The sequence below is a fragment of the Eucyclogobius newberryi genome, unplaced genomic scaffold (assembly GCF_026437365.1).
Source record: "Eucyclogobius newberryi isolate DKJ021-1_F unplaced genomic scaffold, fEucNew1.0.hap1 SCAF_21, whole genome shotgun sequence".
NCBI lineage: Eukaryota > Metazoa > Chordata > Actinopteri > Gobiiformes > Gobiidae > Eucyclogobius > Eucyclogobius newberryi.
The window spans coordinates 18,186,513-18,211,403 of NW_027315846.1; the positions used below are offsets into that span (position 1 = coordinate 18,186,513).

A 24,891-nucleotide genomic window follows, 5' to 3' on the forward strand; every position below is an offset into this window, starting at 1 on the left:
GTTAATCCCTTTACTTTTTATTTCACTAATGAAGCAAACCAAATCTGTTCTACATGAGGCCTCTCCACAGTGTTCCCTTTCTGCTGGTTTCTCACTGTACTTAATGATTTGTTTAACATTTAGTACTTCTAATGTTTTCTGAGCTTTCATTTTGCCTCTGGGCCTCATCACATGATGGGGCTTTGGCTGGCACACTATTTAATCTACAGTCCATGTATTTGTACATTGTTCATACTGGCTTTTTCATTGACTCACACACATGCCTTTTATAAGCTTGTAATCATGATTTCAACCATGTCAGTTATTGTGTATTGGTTCTATAGAAGAGAAAGAATACATCTGAGAAAGTCCAGAATTCAGTTTGAGGAGAGAACAAGAGCTGCAGTGGAGGCAGAAAAAGCACTGCCTCCTCCCGTTCTTCTTTCTGTACAGGAAAACTCTCACTAAAGTCTCTTGTAGCCGGCTCCAATCACCGCTTTTTCTCTCCTCACACAGACTCAAGTTATGGCTCTCATTTTGTCAGTAATCTGCAGGTAAACTCTGGTTTGAAATGCCCAAAGAGTTGTGTTGAAAGCAGTAGCATTTCAGTGTATGTTGACACGTGGGCTTAACGCAGATCAAATGATGCTCCACGACACGATGCGCTCCAGTGTGTGTTGGCCTTTAAGGAACTTAGATGAACGTGTAACTTTTTTTGATCAACAAATTGATAGATTAAACAAATTCATCAAAAAGTCAATACATGATTTAACTATGCTAAATGCAATATAGTTTGGACACATACAGCAAGCAACAATTTATGTTAAAATGAAAAAGAGGAATATGTATAAATGAGAGAAGACACTGCTGTACATAGAGGACTTTTTGGCCAATGCTTAAGCCGTGTCAGAGAATACAGGCTCACTCAAACAGGCGTGAATGCAATAAAACACAGCTCCAGGTATATTTTTGAAGAGGGAATATTTTTACAACATGGCAAAAAATCTCCAAAAGCAGCTTTAATGATTTGTTTAACATTTAGTGCTCCCGATGTTTTCCCGTTGTCTTTTTGCCCCTAGCGCAGTTCTTCGCTTCATGTTTTGGCAGGCACACTACATCCCCAGCCCATGCATACTCTGGCCTCTCTATTGACTCACACACCTAGCTCTTTTAAACTTCCCAGGTGCCTCTAGTCCACATATATGTCCCAATACACAATGCTGACTTCTCATTTTGCCCTATTATTACTGCTCCAACATAGATCTATGGTCTTTGCTCCAACCCACCTACCTCTCCCTCACACCCCCTTGTTTTTGCGCTTAACAACTCTGCTCCCACACACATACACGCACACTCCATCACATCCTCTGCACCTCCAAAGCCCTGTCTTTTCTTTTGCTGATTACTGTACTAGGCCCTTTTGAATTATTTAAGGCAGCCAGAGCAGCCAGAAAGACCCCCAATGCTCCCGAAAGAGATGATCTGTCTGCCGAGAGAGGACGAGGAGTAAGAGAGAGAGAGAGCGTTAGAAAGGGGAGAGAGAAAGATAAGGTTTTGCTGACATGGGCATTCCACACACCAGACTAGAAGCACTTGTCAAGCTGTTGTTCCCTCTTTCACAGGCGCTCCGCACACACGCGCACACGCACACTAGTGGAAGCTAACATGAAGTGATTTTCTCAAAGTCTGTTAGCCAGCACGCGCTCGGGAAATGTGGAATGCAAGCTAACGCATAATGATCTGCCTTCATTTGAGATCTCAGCTCCATAACAAACAGCGGAAAAGAAGACACTTAAATGCTGATTCTGTACAAACAGTGGAACAAGTTGGATTTGGAGAAATAATCCGGCCAAAGAATGTGGTTAGACTAACATTTTATCTTCAGATGGTAAACTTTCTTGTCTCTTTTGCAGCTCCAGGACGTTTACAGCAGCACTAACAGCAGTAGTGGGGGTGCCCCGCAGTGTGTGTCCCAGCCCGCCACACCAGGGGGCGCTCTCCCAGTGGCTTCCCCACTGTCCCCCAGCCCAGCCAGTCTGTCCTCCTACCACGGGGATGACAGCGACAGCATCAGTAGCCCACCCTGGCCCCTCAAGACCCCCTCCAGCCCTGTAAGAACCAGAGGCCTCACACCACTATATGTGCACACTAATACTACTATAATGTTGTATGAAATGGTTTTAACTTTGGGCAGTGAGTCTTGAAAAGCTGTGCTGTAAAAATGTGAATCTTTCCCCCTGTGCAAAAAACTCTTTTAGTTCGGCCATTCAACCAAAGGCTTTCCTTAGAATGTGTAAATAGAGGATGAAATATTAAAGATCCCCAAAGGCAACGCGGTGTGTTTTGTGGAAACTGCGCTGGGATACTGCAAATAGAGGAAAACACCTGAATAATATTTTGACCTAGACTTTTTAGAGTTGGCATCCAAAAGAACATATGTGGAATTTACTTTTTGGGGATTCTTACCATGTTATAATGGTTCGCTTTGCATTGTTTTTTGTTGCCATTTTGGCTCAAATGGGGGGGAAATTCCACTGGCTACTGTGAACTACAGAGAAAAAGCATCTTGTTTAAGGTGAAAATAATAGTAAATTCATTTTGAGGTGAACTCTAAAAGACTGTTTAGAAACATACAATAGGATTCATACAGTGGTGATAGAAATAAGGTTATTTAATATATAATATATTAGCAGATGGAGATTCACTTCCGTGTGATGTTTAAACAATAAAATGAATCTAGGCTCAGGGTTAGTCCACAGTCTATAGTCCCTATTCTGTCTCCTCTGCAGAAAGCTAACTCCTCTTCTCTCGGGGGAGAGAGAGTCGCACGTCTTTTTGAGCTCGGTGCGGAGCCGGAGAGACACAGCTGGGTGGAGCGCTACCTGTCCTTCATGGAGGAGAGGGGCACGCCTGTGGGCCAGCTGCCTATTGTGGGCAAGAAGCCCCTGGACCTGTGGAAACTCTACATGGCTGTGCGCGAGATTGGAGGACTGGCTATGGTAAGGAAATATACTGCTTGGAACAGATAACAAAAAAGGCAGGCTGTTATTAAGCATATGGTGTGTTTGTTAACGTAGTGTAAATGTGTCAATTAATAATAATCATCTTCCCTAAGTTTTAACACATTTACATGTGCAATAAAATAACGAATATTGACACATCTGAAAACTGTTTATTACAATTCATTGCCATACTTAGTATTTTGAAATGATATTAATTTAGTTGGTTGAGAATCCAAACAAACTGAAATTTAAATATTTCGGTTAGAAAAAACCTGCATTGTTCAAACATTTTCTTATTTAGCTGCAGTGTCTAAATTTAGTTCAGCCTGTGGTCCAAGTAAATACAAACACTGTCAAAACATAAAATCAATGATTGTTGATTTACTCAGCTGGCTGTAGTCTGCCCTGCTCCAGGCAAAATGACAAGTTTGTGGCTGGCACTATTGAAATTCACTGGTGAGGGAACATGTTCTATTTAATCTTCTAATGTATTGTGTTGGTTTTTTGTGTTTTGTTTTTTCAAACCAGGTAAACAAGAACAAGAAGTGGCGTGAACTGTCCGGCACGTTGACTGTGGGCACGTCCAGCAGCGTGGCCAGCTCTCTGAAGAAGCAGTACATCCAGTTTCTGTTTGCCTATGAGTGTAAGATGGAGAGGGGGGAGGAGCCGCCCACAGACAACAGCAACAGCAGCAGCAGCGGGACAGTGGCAGGCGACCGAGGGAAGCAGGTCAAGATCCAGCCACCCTCACCTGGTATGGCCAAAAACATGGGACCATCCACACATGAAATACATAAAAATGCATTCAAATAAAAAAATTAACTTGCAGGCCAATTGTGTATATTGCGGTGTTAAAACAACATGTAGTTAGACTTCTTCATCTAGTTGTGTTATGTTGGTACAACATTGGTTAAGTAGATTCATATAATTTCTTAATAGATATTGATTTTTGTTAATGCTCATTATATTGATATATTTTTTTCATGTGTAAACTGTTAACAGTGTTACACATTCTACCATACTTGTAAAATATGTCTTAAAACTTAATTTTTTGTTTTTATGATCATTAGATTATGCTTTTGATATATCCAGTCATAAAACGTAGAATAAAACTAGAGAGAGTCACTAAAACTACTGTAGATACGTTTAGTGGGAGTCACAATCACCAAGCCCTGAAGAAGCTGCCTGGTGGTGGCTTACCTGAATAATTTAATCAGATATATATATATATATATATATATATATATATATATATATATATATATATATATATATATATATATATATATATATTATATAAAAATTATTTCCAATACATGTTTTACAGAAGCTATACTATCATAATTGTAATTGTGAAATGGGTTATAGTAGCTAAATATTATTCAAGCATTTGAACTGATTCTTTGCTTGCACCCTAAAGATATCCTCCAAATTGAAACCCTTACATTCAATAGGACACGGGTGGGTTTTCCTCAAAACAAAAGCTTTCCTTTATTTGATCACACTCACAGAACTGTTAGGTCTGGTTTAGTGCAGGGATAAAAAACATGATTTAAATATGAGACTATATGATTGTATCAGCGGGATTGCAAAACACATCTGAAGGAGTGGCGTGTCAATAGTAGCTTTTAAATAAGTGCAAGCATATGTTAAAATATGAGCAGTGCTTATGCTGCATCATCCATTTTGATCTTCCATATTAATTTAAAGTCATATAATGGCTGTTCAGCCCTTAACTTGTGTAAGTAATATTAAATATGTCTCTTTGAGTATTCAATGACTCTTTATATCTACTGTACGTTTTGTGTACTTTCACAAATGAACTGCTGAGGTGTGAAAAATGTCTGTGCAGTAAAAAATGCCCACCAGAGTAAAAAAGACAATATTAGGGAATATTAGGGGATCAACTTGGCTATTCTTTGAATTTGACCTGAGATAATTTCACTGGATGGATCGTTTTGGGTTTGTTTTAAGTAAAGTACTGTTGTTATTTCATATATGTTTAATCTCTGCATTTGTGTATATATAATATTATATTCTTAGTGCACAATTGCATTACTAGGTTTGTGCATTTTGTAGTAGCATGTTTGAGTTATCTTGGTAATATGATTGATTGCATTCTATTCCTAATGTGAAGAATAGTACACCCCATCAGTGTTTTGCCTTGACCTGGTTTTGCTGTAAGTGCTGTGTGCCCCAGTGACACCCTCCAGGTCTATATATAGAGCAGGCTGGTGATGTCACACAGAGGGGAGTGCGTCCAGCTGTCAAGAGGGTGGGGGCAAAGAGAGAGGGGGGGTGATTAATGAGCAGAGGAATGTACTACGTAAACAAACCTGACCTCTCCGCCACCTTTCATTCACAAAACTGGCTCAGCTTACTGCCTTAACCCCCACCCCACCCCCCTGTAACTACTGCCATCTCTCTGGGATTATGTCACAGCCACACACACAGCAGCACATTCACACTAATGTGTTTTTCTCACATTGCATCGGTTTCTTACCCCTCCCAGCCTCTATGTTATGCTGTATGGATACTTCCCCTGCTCTTATTGCGCCGTACAGGGCTGTATTATATCTTATTCAGGGATATCCCGGGAGCCGATGAATCCCCAATTGCTTCTTGCCCCTTGTTTGCCCTCTCACCTACTTCTGCTCCTCACCCCTCCTCATCATGGGATACCCGTCTCTCTGTCTGCTCCTCTCCTATGATGTAAAGGCAGGGGGCACCATTCAATAATTTACGATTTGCATTAATGTTTTAAAAGCCCAAGTCTGTCTCTTTCAGTGGTAGTCTGTGCTGCGCTGAAAGGCCACTGAAGTGAGAAAGGCTTTCTACTGCTCTTTAGGATACTTTCAGGTCATGGCTTTAGAAAAGTGAATTGTCTTTTGTGTATTCCTTGGCTCTATCTGACCATTTATGACTTATCTTATGGTTTTTATTTTTTTGTTTCATGTAAAAATGTTCATGGTTCATATTGAAAATGTAGTAACAATATGTATTAATAATTATAATACAACAAAAGAATAAAATAATAGAATTTTGAACCTAAATTGTTTAGAGCGAGTTGCCTGGTGTGACCTTTACCTGACCCCACTTTCTCCATCTTCTGCTGAGGTTTCATGTTGCACGCGTCTCAGAGCTCACCTCTAATCCAGAACTTATCTCAAAAGTCAGCACCCAAAGCCCGGCTGTGTCAGAGCAGAGGACAAGCTGGACTCAGTGTTGGTGTTACTGTGGATCACCAGGGCTATCACAGTAAAGACTGTCTCTGCCTTTCAGCAAATTCAGGCGGATCCCTCCAAGGTCCACAGACACCTCAGTCCTCTGGCAGCAGCTCCACAGCCGAGGCAGTAGGAGAGCTGAAGCCCCCCACTCCTGCTACCACACCCCTGGGACAGGCCACACCGCTGCCCTCCAACAGGTGCTATACTCCCTATCAGTTATGCCATATATTTATTTGTACTGTATTTATTTGGAAAGGGACAACACAATGAACATTTTGCATGAACATAATATTATGTAAAGATTATAGCCAACGTGGCTAATTTCCATCTTAACACTATGAGCAATGTTTATAACAGACATCATCAAAATACCGTTTTTAATGCAAATTAGTTCAATACTTTAGTACATTAGTACATACTCTGATACATTGAACAATCAAGAACATTTTTGAATAGAACAACAGAGATAGGATTTTGAACCACATTGTAAAACATCCCCCAAAATACCTTTTGGGCATGTTTTTCTAATTACAATATTTATCTTGCTTCATTTGAAACCGCATTGCTAAAAGCATTGCCTCTGTTAACAATAATTATTTAGCTTTTTTCCCATTTAGATAATTAATTGTTTCTGGTGATATTAGTCATCATGAATAAATCTTTATTTCATTATATTAAATCATGGATTTAACTTGAATTCCATGCCATGACTGAAATGTGTTTGTCATTGTTCCTTATGCATTCTTGCGTCTCCTCCTCTCCCCTCAGGAGCAGTGTGAGTGTGCAGGACCCCTTCTCAGAGGTGAACGACCCGGCCTTCCAGAAGCGTGCTCCGTCCCTGCCCCCCTCCGGCCCCTACCAGCAGGGCCTGGGCATGCCCGATATGATGATGAGGATGCACTATGACACCAAGGACCCTTTTGCCGGGATGAGGAAGAGTAAGTGGACACATACAGAGAGAAATGTTCCTACCCCATAGAAAAATGTCTACAACCAAAATACTGCTTTTTAATTTAAAATTCAATTTCCTATAATTTATTCAGAAATATTCTTGGCATGACCCATCTGAAGCTATCATTCTTTCATCTACATTCCGAGTCTAAAATATGTGTAATCCCTGTGTCATCTGAGGAAAAAGACAGATGTGATTTTTCGCCAGTAAAAATATGAAAGGCGATACAAGCTGTTTGTCACATCCACACAGCGTTATCATAAAAAACAGCAGCTCCTCTGATCTTCATGTAGCTTAGCCTTTCTCTCATCCTAACTTTGTTTTATGCCTTCATCCACCTCATCTCCACCTTTCATCCCTCACCACCCCACTGAGAAGCACCTGTTTGGACCTGTGCTCGTGGGTTTTCACAACAAACAGGAGTTGTAGAAAGAACAGCGGCTCTCTGAAGGCTAAAGAAAATGGTGTCTGAATGGATAATATCGAGGATGTTAGCTGCATAATAACTGATAGAAGCTCACAACAATAGGTTTAATCGGTGCAAGTGGGAAATATGTACGGAGTAATGGTGCCATCTGGTGGCCATCACAAGGCATGTCTGAAAATGTGCTGCTTTAGTTCGGATTTTCTTCTGAATAAAACTATTACGAATTCATAGTTTTACCTTTAAATTGGTTTGTTTTGTTGTTGCAGTGGCTGGAGGTGACCCCTACATGCCCAGTCAGATGCCAGGTGGTCCCATGCAGGATATGTATGGACGTCCCTCCTCAGCGCTCCCCATGAACCAGCGCTCTCCGTATGGGCCAGGTTACGAAAGAAGGTACTGTGCACACCAGCTCCTGAGGTTCAGGGGGTTTGCTGGAAATGATTTAGCTGATCTTTATATTTTTACGTTGTGAAAATATTCAAACATGAGCCTGAAGCTGAGGGTGGTACCACTGGAAGACCTCCTGTCTGGTACCTGTGCCTAAGACACCGCGCCCCAAAGACCTCAACAGCTTAAGGGCAGTGGCTCTCACGTCCCACCTTATGAAGACACTGGAGCGGCTAGTCCTGGACCACCTCCGCTCCACCGTGAGCTCAGCCATGGACCCGCTGCAGTTTGCATATCGGTCTGGCATCGGAGTGGAGGACGCTGTCATCTCCCTGCTGCACCGCTCTCTCTCTCACCTGGAAAAGCCTGGCAGCTCTGTGAGGATTCTGTTCTTCGATCTTTCCAGCGCCTTCAACACCATCCAGCCGCTGCTCCTGAGGGACAAGCTGGAGACGGCTGGTGTGGAGTATGACCTGGCAGAGTGGATCCTGGACTACCTCACAGACCGACCCCAGTTTGTGAGAGCCCAGAACTGTGTGTCTGACACTCGGACCTGCAGTGTGGGGGCGCCCCAGGGCACTGCCCTCGCGCCCTTTCTCTTCACCCTTTACACTGCAGACTTCAGACATGACACGGACAGCTGTGTCCTGCAGAAGTTCTCTGACCACTCTGCCATCATCGGACTCATCACGGACGACGATGACGAGGAGTACAGAGGACTGGCGCAGGACTTTGTGGACTGGTGTCGGCGGAACCACCTCCTCATCAACGCGGGGAAGACCAAGGAGATGGTGGTGGATTTCCGCAGACGCCACCCCACTGCCCCCTCACCAGTGAACATCCAGGGACGGGACATTGAGAGAGTGGACTCATACAAGTACCTGGGTGTTCATCTGAACCACAATCTGGACTGGACTCATAACACAGACGCACTGTACAGGAAGAGCCAGAGTCGGCTCTACCTCCTGAGGAGACTCAGGTCTTTTGGAGTGACAGGGCCACTCCTGAAGACCTTCTATGACTCTGTGGTGGCATCAGCCCTCCTGTACGGTGTGGCCTGCTGGAGCAGCAGCATCACAGAGAGGGAGAGGAGGAAGCTGGACAGAGTCATCAAGAAGTCCAGCTCCGTCCTGGGCTGTGCTCTGGACTCGGTGCAGGAGGTGGGGGACAGGAGGGTCCTGGCTAGATTCACATCTATGCTGGACCATGAGTGTCGCCCCCTGCAGGACACTCTCTCCGCTCTGGAGAGCAGCTTCAGTGAGAGACTGATCCACCCTCGATGTGTGAAGGAAAGGTTCCGTAGGTCTTTCCTTCCTGCTGCTGTCAGACTTTATAACAAGAACTGTTAGTACTGAACACTCGCAATACTGACCTAACCATGTGCAATTCTGTCATATGTGCAATTGCTGTTGGAATTCATGTGCAATTCATGTGCAATTACTGTGAAATTCATGTGCAATCTATGTGCAGTCGTGACACATATTCATGTGCAATTACTGTCGTGATCACATGCAATGGTATTTATTTATTTATTTATTTGTCTATGGGAGTTTTTATTTATTCATAGGAGATCTTCTACTGAAAGTGTTTTTCAGACTTCCTATAAGTGATCTGTTCTGTTCTTCTGTATCTACCTCTGTATCTACCTGCGTTGCACCAATGAAATTTCCCCATGTGGGACAATAAAGGAATATCTTATCTTATCTTAAACTAGTTTAAGTATTAGTTTAAGATCCAGTAGTAGTAAGCAGCAGAAGAAATAGAATAAGTGCTTTGTACATGATTCAAATTTCCCCATGTGGGACAATAAAGGAATATCTTATTATTGATTACACACAAAAATTTCTGAAAAACACTTTTAACATGTTATAGTTCTTTAACAGTAATCTTGACCATGTATATTTACTTAAAAATCTGCCTTGTCTCTTGATTTGTGATGGTTGATAATGATAACATTTTCCATAAGGATTTTGGAAGAAATATTATATTAAATGTTTGAAAGCTTGATCTGGGCTAACCAGGTATGTGGTTAGTAATGAGTCATTTATATCAAATCTGAAACTTTATTAACCGCTAAGTCATTAAAACATTGCGTTTTACGTGTTTTTTTGACATAGCTGCTTAGCGTCCACAAAGCCTTTAAACTCTTAATATCAATTTTTTTTTCAAAAGCCTATGGCAAAAACGAATGAGAAATTTACTTCTGGAACCACGGCACACTTCGAAGTAGGCCGGACTGTTACTAACTGCCTTAGCAATTGAATTTCTCTATTGTATTATCTTCATATTTCCTTCCTCGTGTGATTTCAGGCCTGACCACATGATGAGTATGGATGGGAGCATGGGCCCTCCTGGGAGTCAGAACAATATGGGACCTGCCAACAGTGAAAACAACATGTTCGCTCCTAACAGATACCCTTCACAGCCGAGGTCAGACACCATTCACTAGGTTGCTTTGATACAATACATTCGGTGTGATCCCCTCCTTTACCATTTGTATTCTGTGTTTGAATCCAGACATGATGGCTTTGGTCAGCAGTACAGCATGCCTTATGGTATGCACTCATCCGGAATGTACCCACAGCAGCAGGTCAAATATATCTCTATTCTGTTCATTTTTGTGTACGGGCATTTAAAAAAAATTGAGAATGCTTATTGACCCTGTGTATATTTTGATCCACAGGCCTACAAACGCCCTATGGATGGTATGTACGGCCCTACAGCTAAGAGGCATGAGAGCGACATGTACGGCATGCAGTACCAGAACCAGCAGCCGGACATGTACAACCACTACGGCGGCGGCTATTCAGGGCCAGAGCACAGACTGATGCCAGGACAGTTCTCATACCCGTACCACCGGGACCGCATGGGGCCATCTCAGAGCCAGCACAGCATGATGGGAGGGGTGTCCACTCCAAATCACACTGATGGGCCTAACATGTGGTCATCCAGGACAGAACTAGGCTATCCATATCACAACCGGCCTCCGTCCCAAATGCCACCTTACGGCTCAATGGGTAGAGAGGACATGGAGGGCAGGCCAGGGCAGGAGCAGTGGCACCGCCAGGCCTCCTACATGTCCTCATCCATGACTCCTCTGTCTGCACGTCAGCCCCCCTCGTCCTACTCCGGTTCCTCATCCATGGTCAACCACCTGTCCGGAGCACCGAGCCCAGGAGCATATCAGCGCTCCATGGACTCCAGAATGTCCCCCGGCAAAGTCCCCTTTATGTCTCCCATGAAGATGTCCAAACCTGGGATGAGCATGGTGGGTTCCCAAGGATCTGGCATGCTTCAGTTTCCATCAAACCTGAGGAGGGACTTGAACTACCCACCAGGATCTGTAGAGGCCACAATGCCGGCTCTCAAAACACGCCGCAAGTACACATCTAAGGACACTGGTAAGCATGGGAATCACATATTTGAACTATTTGAAGGGAAATACAGGACAATATTGTTCAATTTCATTGGGAAGGATTTAAATTGGCAATTGATTGATGATGATGATGATGATGATGATTGATGATGATGAAGAAGGTTAATACATTTTATTGGTTAAGCATTACAGAGTAGTTTTGTAATACATATCCGACATTCTCCTCCTCTTCTATTCCAGGAACCCCCGAGGCCTGGCGTGTGATGATGTCTCTAAAGTCTGGGCTCTTGGCTGAGAGCACATGGGCCCTGGACACAATCAACATCCTGCTGTTCGACGACAGCACAGTGGGCTCTTTTAACCTCTCTCAAGTGAGCTGCACTTTGCTTTTATGTATTAATTGATTTCTGTATTTATAGATTTCCGTACTAATTTCACTCACTATATTTTCCAGTTGCCCGGTTTTCTGGAGCTGATTGTGGAGCATTTCCGTCGCTGCCTAATTGAAATATTTGGCATCTTGGAAGAATTTGAAATTGGGACTATAGTTCAGAAAAGTGATTCAGAGATGGTCTGTGATGAAATCACAGACAAAATAGACCTTGTTTCTAGCTCCACTCCCGAGCTTGATTCTACAACGTTGCCTGAATCAACGGTACAACAGACACCAGAAGACGGGAACAAAGAAGAAACAGAAACTAAAGAGGAGACTGCACCACCTGAGGCCAACAAGGAGATAGTGGTAAAGAATGATAAAAAAGAATTAATTGAAAAGAAGCTAGATGAGGAGGTAAAGATTGAAATGAAAGCTGAGATTAAGGATGAGCCACAGGAGAAGCCCCCCTCTGAACTCGAGCCGAGACCGAAACAGGCCAGCAAACACGACAAGTTCCCCATCAAAATCGATCAGAAAGAGGACTTGATAGAGGACCTTATGGAACGCTTGGGCTACATCTCAGAGTTCAGCACTGGACTGCTCCACTGGCAGGCCGGAGGAGGAGACACCACCGCTCACATCCAGACACACTTTGAGCCACGAACGGAACCCCCCGCCCAAAACAATAAAGGAGTGAGGGAGGAGAGGAAGGAGGACGGGAGCAAAGATGAAGGAGAGGAGCCCAGGAAACATATCACAGCTACTATTGATGACGTGCTCTGTGCCCGGGTGGATGCGCTTTCATCCTCCCACCCAGCACGCTTCCTGCCATCCTACCCCTTCAGAGTGCACTCAAATGGAGAGAAGGATCACATCACGCTCCTGGAGGATGAACCCCGATGCCTGGATGAAGCGCCTCTCTGCACCACACTGGCCTGGCAAGAGTCCCTGTCCAAACGCTGTCTCTGTGTGTCAAATATTGTCCGCAGTCTGTCTTTCATACCAGGCAACGACTCAGAAATGTCCCGCCACCCTGCTTTGGTTCTCCTCCTGGGCAGGCTCCTGCTCCTACACCACCAGCACCCTGAGAGAAGCAGAGTGCCCCCTAGCTTTCAGAGGGATGAACAACAGGAACAAGGCGTGTCCAGCAATAAAGATGAGTGGTGGTGGGAGTGTCTAAATGTGCTCAGGGAGGATGTCATGGTGACACTAGCCAACATCTCCGGCCAGCTAGACCTTTCCCTTTACTCGGATACCATCTGCCTCCCCATCCTGGACGGTCTGCTGCACTGGATGGTGTGCCCCTCAGCTGAATCCCAGGACCCCTTCCCCTCAGGCGCACACTCACCGCTCACTCCTCAGAGGCTAGTACTTGAGTGTCTTTGTAAGCTAAGTATCCAGGACGTTAATGTAGACCTGCTGTTAGCCACTCCACCGTTCAGCAGACAGGAGAAGCTCTTCACTATCCTGGTCAGGTACGTGGGGCAGAGGAGGACCCAGGTGTACAGAGAGATGGCTGTGGCCGTCTTGTCACACCTGGCACAGGGCGAGCCCACAGCGGCTCGTGCTATTGCGCTGCAGAAGAGCTGTGTGGGGAATCTGGTGGGCTTTTTGGAGGACGGTGTTAGCCTGGCGCAGTACCAACAGAACCCTCACAGTCTGCTACACTTGGGACATCTTCCAATGGACCCGCCCAGCAACAACATGTTGTGCAGAGCAGCTAAAGGCCTCCTGGCCATGGCCAAAGTGGAGGAAAACAAATCAGAGTTTGTACTGTATGAAAGCAGATTATTAGACCTCTCTATTTCCTCGGTGCTCAACCCAGCTGTGGTGGCCACGATCTGCCAAATCCTGTTCCACTTAGGGAAGTTATGACAGGAGGACAGGCAGGAGTCGCACAGTGGACAGTAAAATGGATAAACATATCCCTGTGATTTTATATTTTTATTTATCAAAACTAAAGAAGAATTTGTTTTATATGAAATATCCAGCTTAACAGAATATGTCTATTCATGTAAAGCTTCTTTGCCCTGTTAGTTAACAGGTTTTAACTTTGAAAGCTCATTTTAATACAAATATTTAATACCTGCAGGTGTTGGATTGCAGTGTTCAGCCTTTTGTTTAACATTTTTGTTTATTGTTTACGTTTTCAGCCAAAGCTGCCACCAGATATTGGTGCTGAATGAGTTTTATTTTTCAGTTTTATAAATGCCAATCTACTCATTGATCTTTTGTTATGAAGAGTATTTATTTAAAATGTGACACTGTACAGCAGTTTGATCTTATTGCCAACAAGTATGGTGAAACTGAAACACTGACTCTATGAAATGTATGTTTTCTTCATTGGAAGATCAATTGTGCAATAGGACAAGCGAAAGTCTAAGACAGACACATGCAATGTGCGCGTTGGGCCATGGGGAGGCAGCATTGCAACAGCCAATTAACAAGAGAAGAACCACTAATTTATCGACCATAGCCTTTCACCAGTTCGACTTTCACAGATGAGGGTTGAGTTTTTACACACTTGTGTTATGTCTGTATTTTTCATCAATGTGTATATAAACGGTTGTTAATGGACACGTGTTTCAAGCATAGTGAGAGGTGAGGCTTTCTGAATTATTAGAAAGAAATGCTTTTATTGTTGGTAAATTTGTTATTGTTACTATACATATTTTGTTAATGGGGTCAAATATTTGAAAAGATGTAACTGATGTTTAATGTACAAATCCTGTATGCATTGTATTATAGCAGAGAAAACAATCGCTTTGGTAATTCCACATGAAAGTGCCGGGGTGAGAGGAGAGCTATGAAGTCACACAGAGAAACTGTCCATTTATATCTCCATTCATGTTAATGGAATCATTCTGAACTGGCTCTAAAACACCAGAGGAAAGCCCAAAAGCTCATTGTAAACTTTGCCTTTTTTCATATGACTGTCTCTTTTATCAGTACACATTTATACTCTGTGTTGCACATGTCACAAATAAATGTACAATGAACATGGATACACACCTATGTCGCTTTATGTCTCGACAATCTTAGGCCAATAAAACAAACATCAGCTGCTGCTTTTGATTTTTCTCCTGATAATTGGGACCACAACTGAATTGTTCTGATCTGAAGAAGAATGACAGGCCTGAAGTAAACAACTTTAAAGTGCCTATGACAGGTTGGACGACTCACTGAACTAAAATGCAGTTAAGATAAATACATTTGGAATTTAGCAAAAAAAAATATAAAAAAATATTATCACAGAAGAGCCCATTTTTTAGGTTTATAATTTCACTTCCTGTTTGTAATTGATGACACCACACTAGGAAGTTACCCAGCAAACACTGGGCAAAAACTCATCTGTTTTTATTGGACAAATACAAATATATGAGAGCAACTTTATTATGTGGATTAATGTTTAGAGAGTCAGAAAAGTTGTTTCTTTGTGTAAATTATGCATAAACTTTGACTGGAATGAGTATCCTAGTGTGATGTCACTTCCTGTTCATTTTCTACAGATTTGTCAACGTCTCCACAAATACCTACTCGGTTGGTGTAAAACTATAATTTATATGTACATCAGGCACAATATAATACAGTACCAAGTAAAGTCAAAATTAAAAAACCGTAAAAACCTGTCATACGCACTTTAATGGTTGTTACTAGCCATGTACGTTGTCTTTTTGCATGCTGCTTTTATACTTTTTAATAAACAAATCCATATTATTCAAATGTATTTAAACTCGGTGGTAGTGTAACTAAATACTTTTACTCAACCATTACATTTTCCTCTGCCATGGGAGTAAACAAAATTAAATTTCTGAAAAGTTCAACAAAGGCATTCCTGGGGTTGAAACGTGGCCAATGAACGCACTCTTCAAAGGTTTCCATCCAGGGATTTAGCTCTGTTGCTCAGCTGCAGATCACTGTAATCTCTAATCTTCATCTTATTAAAGCTACAGTGACGCCTTTAAACCATTTACAACATCCATGAGAGGTGCTCTGACGGCATTGATGGGTCTTCCACTAAAGTGTGTCTCTATGGAGATGTGACGCGTATACTTTGGGCTTAGTCATGCTATCCCCGCACCTGGTTTCCCTCAGTAAATGGAAATGGGAAGTGCGCTGCTGGACTTGTTGGAACTTGGATGTGGGCAGAGACGACTTCCCACATGCTCAGTGCCTCTGAAGCTGAGTCATGCAGCTCTGACAGGAAGGATGGGCCTGACGCTGACTGTTTTTACTGACTGCTTTAGCCACACTGTCTCACTCGGGTCAAAGCGACTTACCAGAGTTCCAAGGATTTGACAAAGTCTGTGGTAGAAGTGGAAATTGAACCACTGTTAAAGGTGCACTGTGAAACTTTTCTGGTGGAGGGTCCATCACTGCTTGTTTTCCTTGAGATAGTGTATTGATTTGCCTAGGAGGTTCCAAACTATGGCATTAAACCTATATTCCTGTGCTGGCAAGCAGGTGAAGCCAGGTTACAGGTCAGGTCTGTAGAGTCAAGGCTCACACTAGATTACATGTATGTTTTGTTTTTGTGATGCGGAATAAATTCATGATAATTTTAATGCAATAATGCAACATGCCAGATAAAGCAATAACTCATAAAAATCACATAATACACGTTTACACCATTTTTGATGAATGATCACTGCCACGGGTCAACTTTATTGTAAATTTGTCTAGTTCACAAGACATTTATTTAAAAGTCAAGTCAGAGTCATTTTACCAAGTCTGAAATTAAGTTCAGAGATTTTTTACCAGCGTCTGAATTGTCTTTCATAGGTCAGACTCCTAATAAAAACTTTTGAAATTTAAACTTTGCACAGCTTTCCAACACATTTTGGTAAAAGGTTATTGTAGACATAACACTTAGCGGTAGATGCCAATCAACATAAATTGACAATTATGCCACAAGATGTAAAATTGTTCGCTTCCCCATGATGACATTTTAAATATCATGCTGTCTATCACAAGTCTTTAAGAAATGTGTGTGGGTTTTAGTGTGGGGCTGAATATATTTTCCTTCACTTTAACAATGAACTCTCAAAAAGGAACGCTTTCACCAATTTAAACTCCTACAAGCAACATGAATCAGACTCACGCTTGTGGTTTTGAAATAAAGTGAGCAATACGGTGCTTGTGGTGGTGAGTGCATGTGTAGAACAGATGGCAGTAATTCTACTTCAGAGCCAATGAAGCAAGAAGAACAGAGAATTATATCAGTTTACCTTTGCCATTTATGTTCTCAGCGGTAAACAAAGGTGGCCAGTGATGGAATTATGCACTGTTGATAATGTCAACACTGTCCTTAATGCAATAATCAACAATATTTCTCATAGTAACTGTCTGTCATCTAGCATTGCAGTCATTTCAGATCTGCAATTGAAGGCTTGGAGCACAACTTTAAATATGTCTGTAGTATGTCTATAGGCTATATAGAAGACCTAAGTAAGATAAGATTAGATAATCCTTTATTGTCCACACATGGGGAAATTTTGTTGTTACAACGCAGTAGATACAGGGGGAAGGACAGATTATAGGAAGTTTAAAAAAATAAATAAAAAAAACACTCTTAATGAAGAACTCTTATAAACAAAACAAAAAACTCTTATTAACAAAACTCCTCTCATATTTTAATAGGAAATGGAGGAAAAAATAAATAAATAAAAAGATAAAAATAAAATAATAATAAAATAAAGTAAAGTAAAAATAGCTAGCATAGGACTAAATAGTACTACTACTAATGGTAAGTAAACAAAACACTACATGAATATGGCCTTAATTGCTTGCGAGTACGACAGTAATTGCACATGAATATGACGGTATTGCACATGGTTAAGTCAGTATTGCACATGAATATGACGGTATTGCACATGGTTAAGTCAGTATTGCACATGAATATGACGGTATTGCACATGGTTAAGTCAGTATTGCGCATGAATATGACGGTATTGCACATGGTTTAGTCAGTATTGGACGTGTTCAGGGCTTAGCAGTGTTTGTTATACAGTCTGACAGCAGCAGGAAGGAAAGACCTGTGAAACGTCTCCTTCTCACAGCGACGGTGGATCAGTCTCTCACTGAAGCTGCTCTCCAGAGCGGACAGTGTCCTGCAGAGTAGGTTATAGAATTGAGTTAAAATTAGAAATGGTTATTTCTCTAAATCTATGACAAACCTCTTACTCAAATTTAGGCTAAAAGAGGTAATCATATTAGCATTTGACACAAATGTTTAAGCTTAGAGCTATTTAGTTTTTTAACTTGGGACAGCAAAAAGAGGTTAAAAATGGGAGCCCCCCTCCTTGGCCCCTCCGAGCCTCCTTGGCCCCTCCGAGCCTCCTTGGACGGTGCTGCCTCTAGCGGGCTCCTGGTGGTGCCCGGCCCCCAGCTTGTGAAGCGTTCTGTGGTCCGCCTCGGCAGCGGGAGGAGGAGCGCTCCCCCGTGTCCGTGCTGTTTGTAAGGACAGGACTCGGTGCGGAGGCTGCCTGTCTTCACACTTCTTCTCCAGGAATGCTGCGAATATTTGCGCGCAGCGCGGCCATTAGTGCAGGGGCTTCATCGCGGCGGCTTGTTGCTGTTTGATCCTTGATCCTTCACGGTCTGGAATGGCTCGCGTGCTTCTTGTGCCAAAGATCCACTGTGTGTTTTGGGCGACAGGATGCTGCCGGGGCTGAGGCTCGTCTGAACCCGCTGAGGGCTTTCGCTGGATTTTCTTACTGATTTCTGTGTGAAGTTTCCCTGACAACAAGATCCTGGGCATATTCAACACATTACGTTTTGGAAAATGGTGTCGTTCGCTTTGTCTTCGACTCGAAATAAACCTGGATAACGAGAAGGACTCGTAGCTACGTGACACCACCTCGCGCCGAGAGCAGCGGTCTGTGGTAAGACACACTTGAGCTGCCCCACAGGGCGAGAGATGTGCAGCTTATCCACATCATATGGGATTAACATGCACCAGGAGCTCGTGCAATCATTTATATTCAGAAAACTACGTGTTTACACTAAATATATAAAATTATAAATTAATCTCAGCTAATATTCAAGTGTAAAGTTGGTTAGCATTAGCAACACATTAGATGCTACATAGCGCTAGCCAAGTACGTTAGAAGCTAACAAAGAAGCTACGATATGGCTGAGGTGAAGGAATTTTCATTCCCAGCTTGCTTTTACTGCATTTCTACATATCCTACTTGTCTTTAATCATTTGTCCTTTTATTGAGTCTGTCAGACGCAGTGTGACAGGCTTAAGATGGTTTGTAAGAACGGCCAGAAAGTGAACTTTTTCTGAAACTTTCCGCCTCCACTCGCTCGAGCCTTGGCTCTCTGCAAACTTGTAAACTTTCTCCGTCTCCTGATCTGAGTCTGTTGTTTCTGCAGCTGTGGAGATCAGTGCCATCGGCTCTTGATGCATCTCGGGGTGTCTGAGTCTATGAGAGAGTGCGAGTACAGCCAGATCAGCACTCGCAGCTCGACACCCATGGAGACCCCCTACAAGAAGAGGACACCCAAGAAGAGGAGATGGGAGTTGTTCCCAGGACGGAACAAGTTCTACTGCAATGGCAGGATTATGATGGCCAAACAGACTGGGGTGTTCTACCTCACATTGGTGCTTATTTTAGCCACCTGTGGACTGTTCTTCACCTTTGAGTAAGTATTACAGATAGAGGTTGTCCTCAGTTCACACTAGGGTGTTTGGAAATATCTGCTGTCGTAAAACAGGCACATGGGTCAGCTATTATGAGATCAGCCATCATGAGATCTCTGTACAAACTGGTCTGAACAAGAGAAAGCTGTCCCTTTTTTAAATGTGTTTTCATCACAAAACCTGTGTTTGTAATATCAGCCATAGAATTGAACACAATTGCATTCTTATAGTTGCACTTTGTAATATTTCTAGTTGCCAAACCATGGAGATGTCTGAAATGTTCCACAGTATGACGCTCTAAACTGATCTATCTTGCATTTTTTTGATTATACGTGTTTTTAATGCTTTGTAATACGTGGTCACCTCTCCACAGATCTGACTTATATCAGGGGCTTACTTGACTCCATGGAGATTGTACCATAATATCATACTGTGTAACATTCTAAAGCAGTATACATCATGGAGACGAGCAGTGTCAGCAAGTGACAGTGTTGTTTGTGTTCCATAGTACTATCAGATAGTGTCCTGTGGCTAATGGGCTCCTCTTTACACAGTGTCAGCAAATGTTTTAACTGTGGTGTAGAACATTGCCGTACCCATTTCAGAGTTGACACTGTATATGTCGTCCTCCGGTGTGGAAATGTAGCACATCGATCTGATATCAGTTTCCCCTTTCTCTGCCGTTTTGAAACACAACAGTATTTGTTTCTCTCGCTGTCCCCGACTTCTGGCCCCGTCACAAGTCCCCAGTGGCTTGTGGTGTAGATGACTCCGTGTCTGCCTATGCCTGTGTTAATCACATCTTGGTATTCCCAGAGGAGACGCTCTCTTTAGTTCGCCGGTGGAATAAAACTACTATAAAGAGCTACAGTGAATTTGTGCGAGTCTCCTGTCCAGCTCCACATGTGCAGCAGCTAGGCACAGACATTGACCTGTTAGCTGCCAGCACAGAAGACGCGCTCTATCTCCACATTAGACCTCAGTAATCACCCTGACGTTGATGGTCTCGGAAGCACATCTTTGGAGATAAGAAACTTGCACCATCATGCTATTCCAGGCTCAATTAGACATGTTTATCAGGGTAAAGTGCTCAAGAGCAACAGCCAGCATAATAAGCAAAAGATGTGACTGCTGCACATCACTATCTGAAATGCTAAATGATGCATGCTTTACTTATAAAAAAGAAAATGAAACCCAATTGCCATTCTGCAGTGATTGTGCCAGCAGGCAGATTAATTTCATTATGGAATTGTGTGGAAGACTTATTTTGATAAATGCTTTTGTCTATAATTGTCAGTTCCAGTCCACACAGATAATTGTTCTCTTCTTTAAAGCGAAAAGTAACTGGTTTACCATTTTTTTACCCATGACCATCTGGGAGGAGCTTTTAGTGTAGATAACCTGGTTGTTGGAAAACTTTTTCTACGAGCAAACCACATTAAGATGAACTATTTTCAATGAATTAGCAGTGAAAACTCTCTGTATGTATTTGTTTTAAACTTTTTTTTAGCATGTGTGGAAGTGGGTTATTTAATTATAATGAACCAGACCTCAGGTATTTTAAACGGGTGCATTGGAATTTGGAAGACTTTGGCCACCTGAGTGACAGACTGTTGTAACCTGGACTCCCACAGCACCCACGAGGAGCACCAAATGCTTCCTGATGATGGGTGCCCAGTGGACCAGTGACTCCAGTGGGCCTGTGCACTGCCCTGTGTGTGTCGTGACGACCGCGGACAGAAGGAGGAACAGAATGCGCCCCTTTTCGAGCTGTAGTTGTGTATCTGTGTGCCTTCAGGCTGGACCAGTCCTCCTGACTCCCCTCCGCCTCCTCCCTGCCCCTCCTACCCCGGCCTGTCAGCTGAAAGCAGACATTTATCGCACTGGGCGATAGTCAGCAGACCTGCACATCGGCCTCCGTTGCCATTAAGTGTAATGCATTTCGATTAGATGTGTTTTCCTAAGCGTCCTCGTCGGTTGTCAGCACAGTGGAAAAACAGCCTCTTCTTCTAGTTTGTAAATTGGCCATGTATCTTGACACTCCGCTTTAAATCTCATGGTCTGTATCTGATTGTGTGCTGCTGATGTTACTCCTTGACGGATTAAAAGGATTGAAAGAATTTAGAAAAGACACAGCAAATCCTTTGTGTACTGTATTTATCTTTGCTTGTTGTTCTTGGAGCGTGTCCTGCACAATGAGGCCTCTTACTGACCAACAGGCGCTAGGCTGTTTATTATTCTACCTCCAGCCACCCCCGAGACACCCGTGTTGTTCCACATGTTGCTTACTCTCGCCTTTGCCTTTTTAAAAAGACTCTGGCTAAAGGTGTTGACTTTGATGCTTTTCTTTGGGATGACATTGAACTGAAAGGCCACAGGTGTTTGAGAGAAGAACTCGAGTGGCGTTTGTGAGTTGAAGCAGTGATTAGAATGAGATGTGATGCAATTCGACAATCGTTGGGTAAATGTACCAATGTCTCATGTTCAGGTCCTCATGTTCAATTCGCTCACTGAGCTGCAGAGGCTGCACTAGCTCTGAGTCATGATTGGTGCAGGCGCTGGGCTTTAGGTAGTGATGGTTTAGATCAGGCAGAGGACATTTAAGTTGTTGAAACCAGAAATCCAAATTAGAGACTCATGTGAGGCTCATTTCACTTTTTAATTGGATCGTCCTCTTAAGAACCAAACCCAAATTACGACAAACAATTTGGCCGTCATGTCCAATGTTTTTGTAATTAACCATTGTAATGCTGATCTAATTCTTATCAGCCTCATAACCAGGACCCAGATCTGACATATGGTTCCTTTTACTTTGACACAATCTAAATATCTTCTAAGTAAATTATCCCTATTTTACTGATTAAATGTACTTCAATAATTCATTTTTGTCAAAACGGGCAAGAAAAAAAATCCTCATTCACCCATCACGATGTTCTGATTTAATTTTGTCTTGTTGAACATAAATAAAAATGTCTTTCAATTTAAATTTCCTGAACATAAACAATACAGACTTTTAATTGTTGCTTAGAAATAGTTAAATATATTCCTCCAACGCTGGAACTTTACTTGCCACACACTTTTACTGACAGAAGATTAGCTGCCGACCTCTCGATTAAAGAAAGAAATGAGCATATCATTGACAATTAAAAACAAATGAATCTCGATCTCCATTAAAATTTGATCTGTTGCCACTTGATTAGCCCTAAATAGCTCTTATTATTGGCCTGGGTTTGCCTTGTCGCAAAATATTTGATATTTCTTGCTAACACAGAACAAATCAACACAAATGATGTACAACCTCTTCACTGAAGGTAATTTAAATTGAGAGCTTGATTGGCGAGCTTTGTCAAAAGCATTGTGATTTGCATCGTCTCAAAGGGTCAAATCAATCTGTGTTTGTCAGTAGCTGTCGTTATCGCTCTAATTTGCATATAATTTGTCTTACTGTGCTCTTTGTACTTTGAGTAACAGGCTGTTTGTGCAGATATAATCACTAAAAGCCTTGCAGATCACAGACACTGCAAAAGATTGGAGCCATTATCTTGACAAGAACTATTGCGGCGTTTTGTCGTGGTGGTGTTGGCAGGAGAATAGCTTTGGAACTTGACATCTCTAATTTACAGTTGAGGATTTTTGTCATGTTTACTTACTACCACGCGTTATTAGTCACAGCCTTGCCCTTTTTGGTAGGTTATTTGAAGTGGTTGATGACCTTTTTGCAACAAGTATGACTGGTTTCTACTTGTCAGTTGGGATTTGGAAACACAAATTTAAACTGAATTGGTCAATTGTTTGCAGCTATGAGCTCACTATCTCTAGGTCACGGGTCAACGTCCTGTCTTTTGACTCCAAGAGCTTATCCATTGCAATGTAACTGAATGCGAAACTTGAATACAGAGATCATTAATTCCTACTACCTTTTCTGCAAATAATATACAAATCTGATCTTACATTTGCTTTCAGTTTGCACGTGTTTTCCAGCCTTTCTTCGAACACCTCTTGCTAAGGTGTGTATAATTTGAGTGCTCTCCTCTCCCCTCAGGTAATGGTTAAGTGGCAGTTGAGCTGAAGCCGCGATTCCTCGGGGGAGTGTAAGGCAAACACGCAGCATTTGTGAGGCTATTGAAAGTCAACGGGCGCGTGTACACAGGGTTTGAGGAAGACTTCTCAATACTGGAGTGGACTCGGGTCAGCCGTCTCCTCTTGGGAGCGGCGTGACAGTCTATTTAAGCAGCTACTTCTTTTTAACTGAGGCTGGGCGAAAATGACACAATGATTATCACCATTTCTTTAAATGATCCCGATAATATTAAGCAAATATTCTTTTTTTTTCATTCGTATTTTAACAATCTGTCAAAAATATACCTGTAAATGTTTTTGTTGCATTTCCAGTTTTGAATAAAAAGTGAAGCGCACAAAAGAGTAGAAATTACAACTTGTATCCTTGTATGGAAGATTACATAAAGTATCTCTTCTTTTTATACTCATGCTTTGTATAATATCTTGTATACAACGTATCACCCCCTCTATTTTGGCCATGTATTTTATTCAACCAAGTGAAGCAATTCTTGTGTTGTTGGACTCACAATGGCAGAAAATGCTGAAGTGAAAATATGTCGGCCCCGGAGTGTCATATGGCAGTTGCTTGCGAGAGAGTCTTTGTCCACATCATTTGAGCAGTCACACCCACTGTAGAGCGTTTCCTAAGAAAACCATTCCTCCAAAGCCCCGCTCTACTTTCAGATGGCTGTGTAAATGTATGCACGCTGTACGTCCAGTCGCTCATACTAAAGAGCATAGTTCCTGCCTGCGCCACAAAGCTTTTAGTTGACCCGGCCTCACGTGCGCATGCATCACTAATGGAGTGCCTGCTGATTTATGAACACGTTTACAGACTTCTCGGGACTGGATTTGCTCAGCTTCACTGGTGTCTATCTGCAAGCTTTTTGTTGTTGACTGAAACCAAATTGAAAGTAATTATTACATATCTTTTCATCAACTAAAGGTACTGATTATTTTTTGTTGAATAATAAAACCTAAACTTAAATGAATTGACTGAGGAAAGAAACAAGTGGAGACTGGATTCAAATTCACCTTTTTAATCCCAGAGCATAAACAAACTTGATATCCAAGGACCGAATTCAGCTATGATATTAAAACTAAAAAGAGTTATTTGGCTTCATCTTGACTGAAACCAAATAAATGTATTCAAATGGCTAAAACTAAATTAAGATGGTCAAAACTGAGACTACTATGCCTGAAGAAGTTACATTTCAGATAACTGGCCTACTACTTGTCGTTTACTCTTTTGTTGGTTTTGATCATGATAAACTGAGGTACACAGGCCATGTTCTTTGAATACTTGTACAAGAAATACTCACAGAAGACAGAATGTATATTTTACCATGCACATTTCTCCACTACATACTTTTTTCACTGGTAGCAGTCTCTTACATTTCTTCATTACAGTGTAAAAGGGGAGGGGCGTGGCTGACACACAGTTGTCATGAAGAGCAT

At 42.3% G+C, this 24,891-nt stretch overlaps 2 protein-coding genes across 6 annotated transcripts in view; both read left to right on the forward strand.

The window, feature by feature from the left end:
• arid1b (AT-rich interactive domain 1B) overlaps window positions 1-14,731 on the forward strand; it is a 163,362-nt gene extending 148,631 nt beyond the window's left edge. For both annotated transcript variants that reach the window (XM_072457881.1, XM_072457882.1), the window contains 11 exons: window positions 1,893-2,090; window positions 2,769-2,978; window positions 3,510-3,735; window positions 6,264-6,405; window positions 6,977-7,146; window positions 7,854-7,980; window positions 10,285-10,404; window positions 10,492-10,564; window positions 10,658-11,375; window positions 11,591-11,721; window positions 11,805-14,731. In XM_072457881.1, the coding sequence (XP_072313982.1) occupies window positions 1,893-2,090; window positions 2,769-2,978; window positions 3,510-3,735; window positions 6,264-6,405; window positions 6,977-7,146; window positions 7,854-7,980; window positions 10,285-10,404; window positions 10,492-10,564; window positions 10,658-11,375; window positions 11,591-11,721; window positions 11,805-13,601 (3,912 nt within the window). In that variant the 3' untranslated portion in view covers window positions 13,602-14,731. The remainder of the gene's footprint in view (window positions 1-1,892; window positions 2,091-2,768; window positions 2,979-3,509; window positions 3,736-6,263; window positions 6,406-6,976; window positions 7,147-7,853; window positions 7,981-10,284; window positions 10,405-10,491; window positions 10,565-10,657; window positions 11,376-11,590; window positions 11,722-11,804) is intronic.
• A 3,439-nt stretch (window positions 14,732-18,170) lies between these two features.
• The window catches only part of zdhhc14 (zDHHC palmitoyltransferase 14), a 31,602-nt gene continuing 24,881 nt past the window's right edge, over window positions 18,171-24,891 (forward strand). Inside the window, exons 1-2 of one of the 4 annotated variants that reach the window (XM_072457179.1) lie at window positions 18,171-18,610; window positions 19,107-19,376. In XM_072457179.1, the coding sequence (XP_072313280.1) occupies window positions 19,135-19,376 (242 nt within the window). In that variant the 5' untranslated portion in view covers window positions 18,171-18,610; window positions 19,107-19,134. The remainder of the gene's footprint in view (window positions 18,611-19,106; window positions 19,377-24,891) is intronic. The other 3 variants (XM_072457180.1, XM_072457178.1, XM_072457177.1) reach the window with 3 other exon arrangements.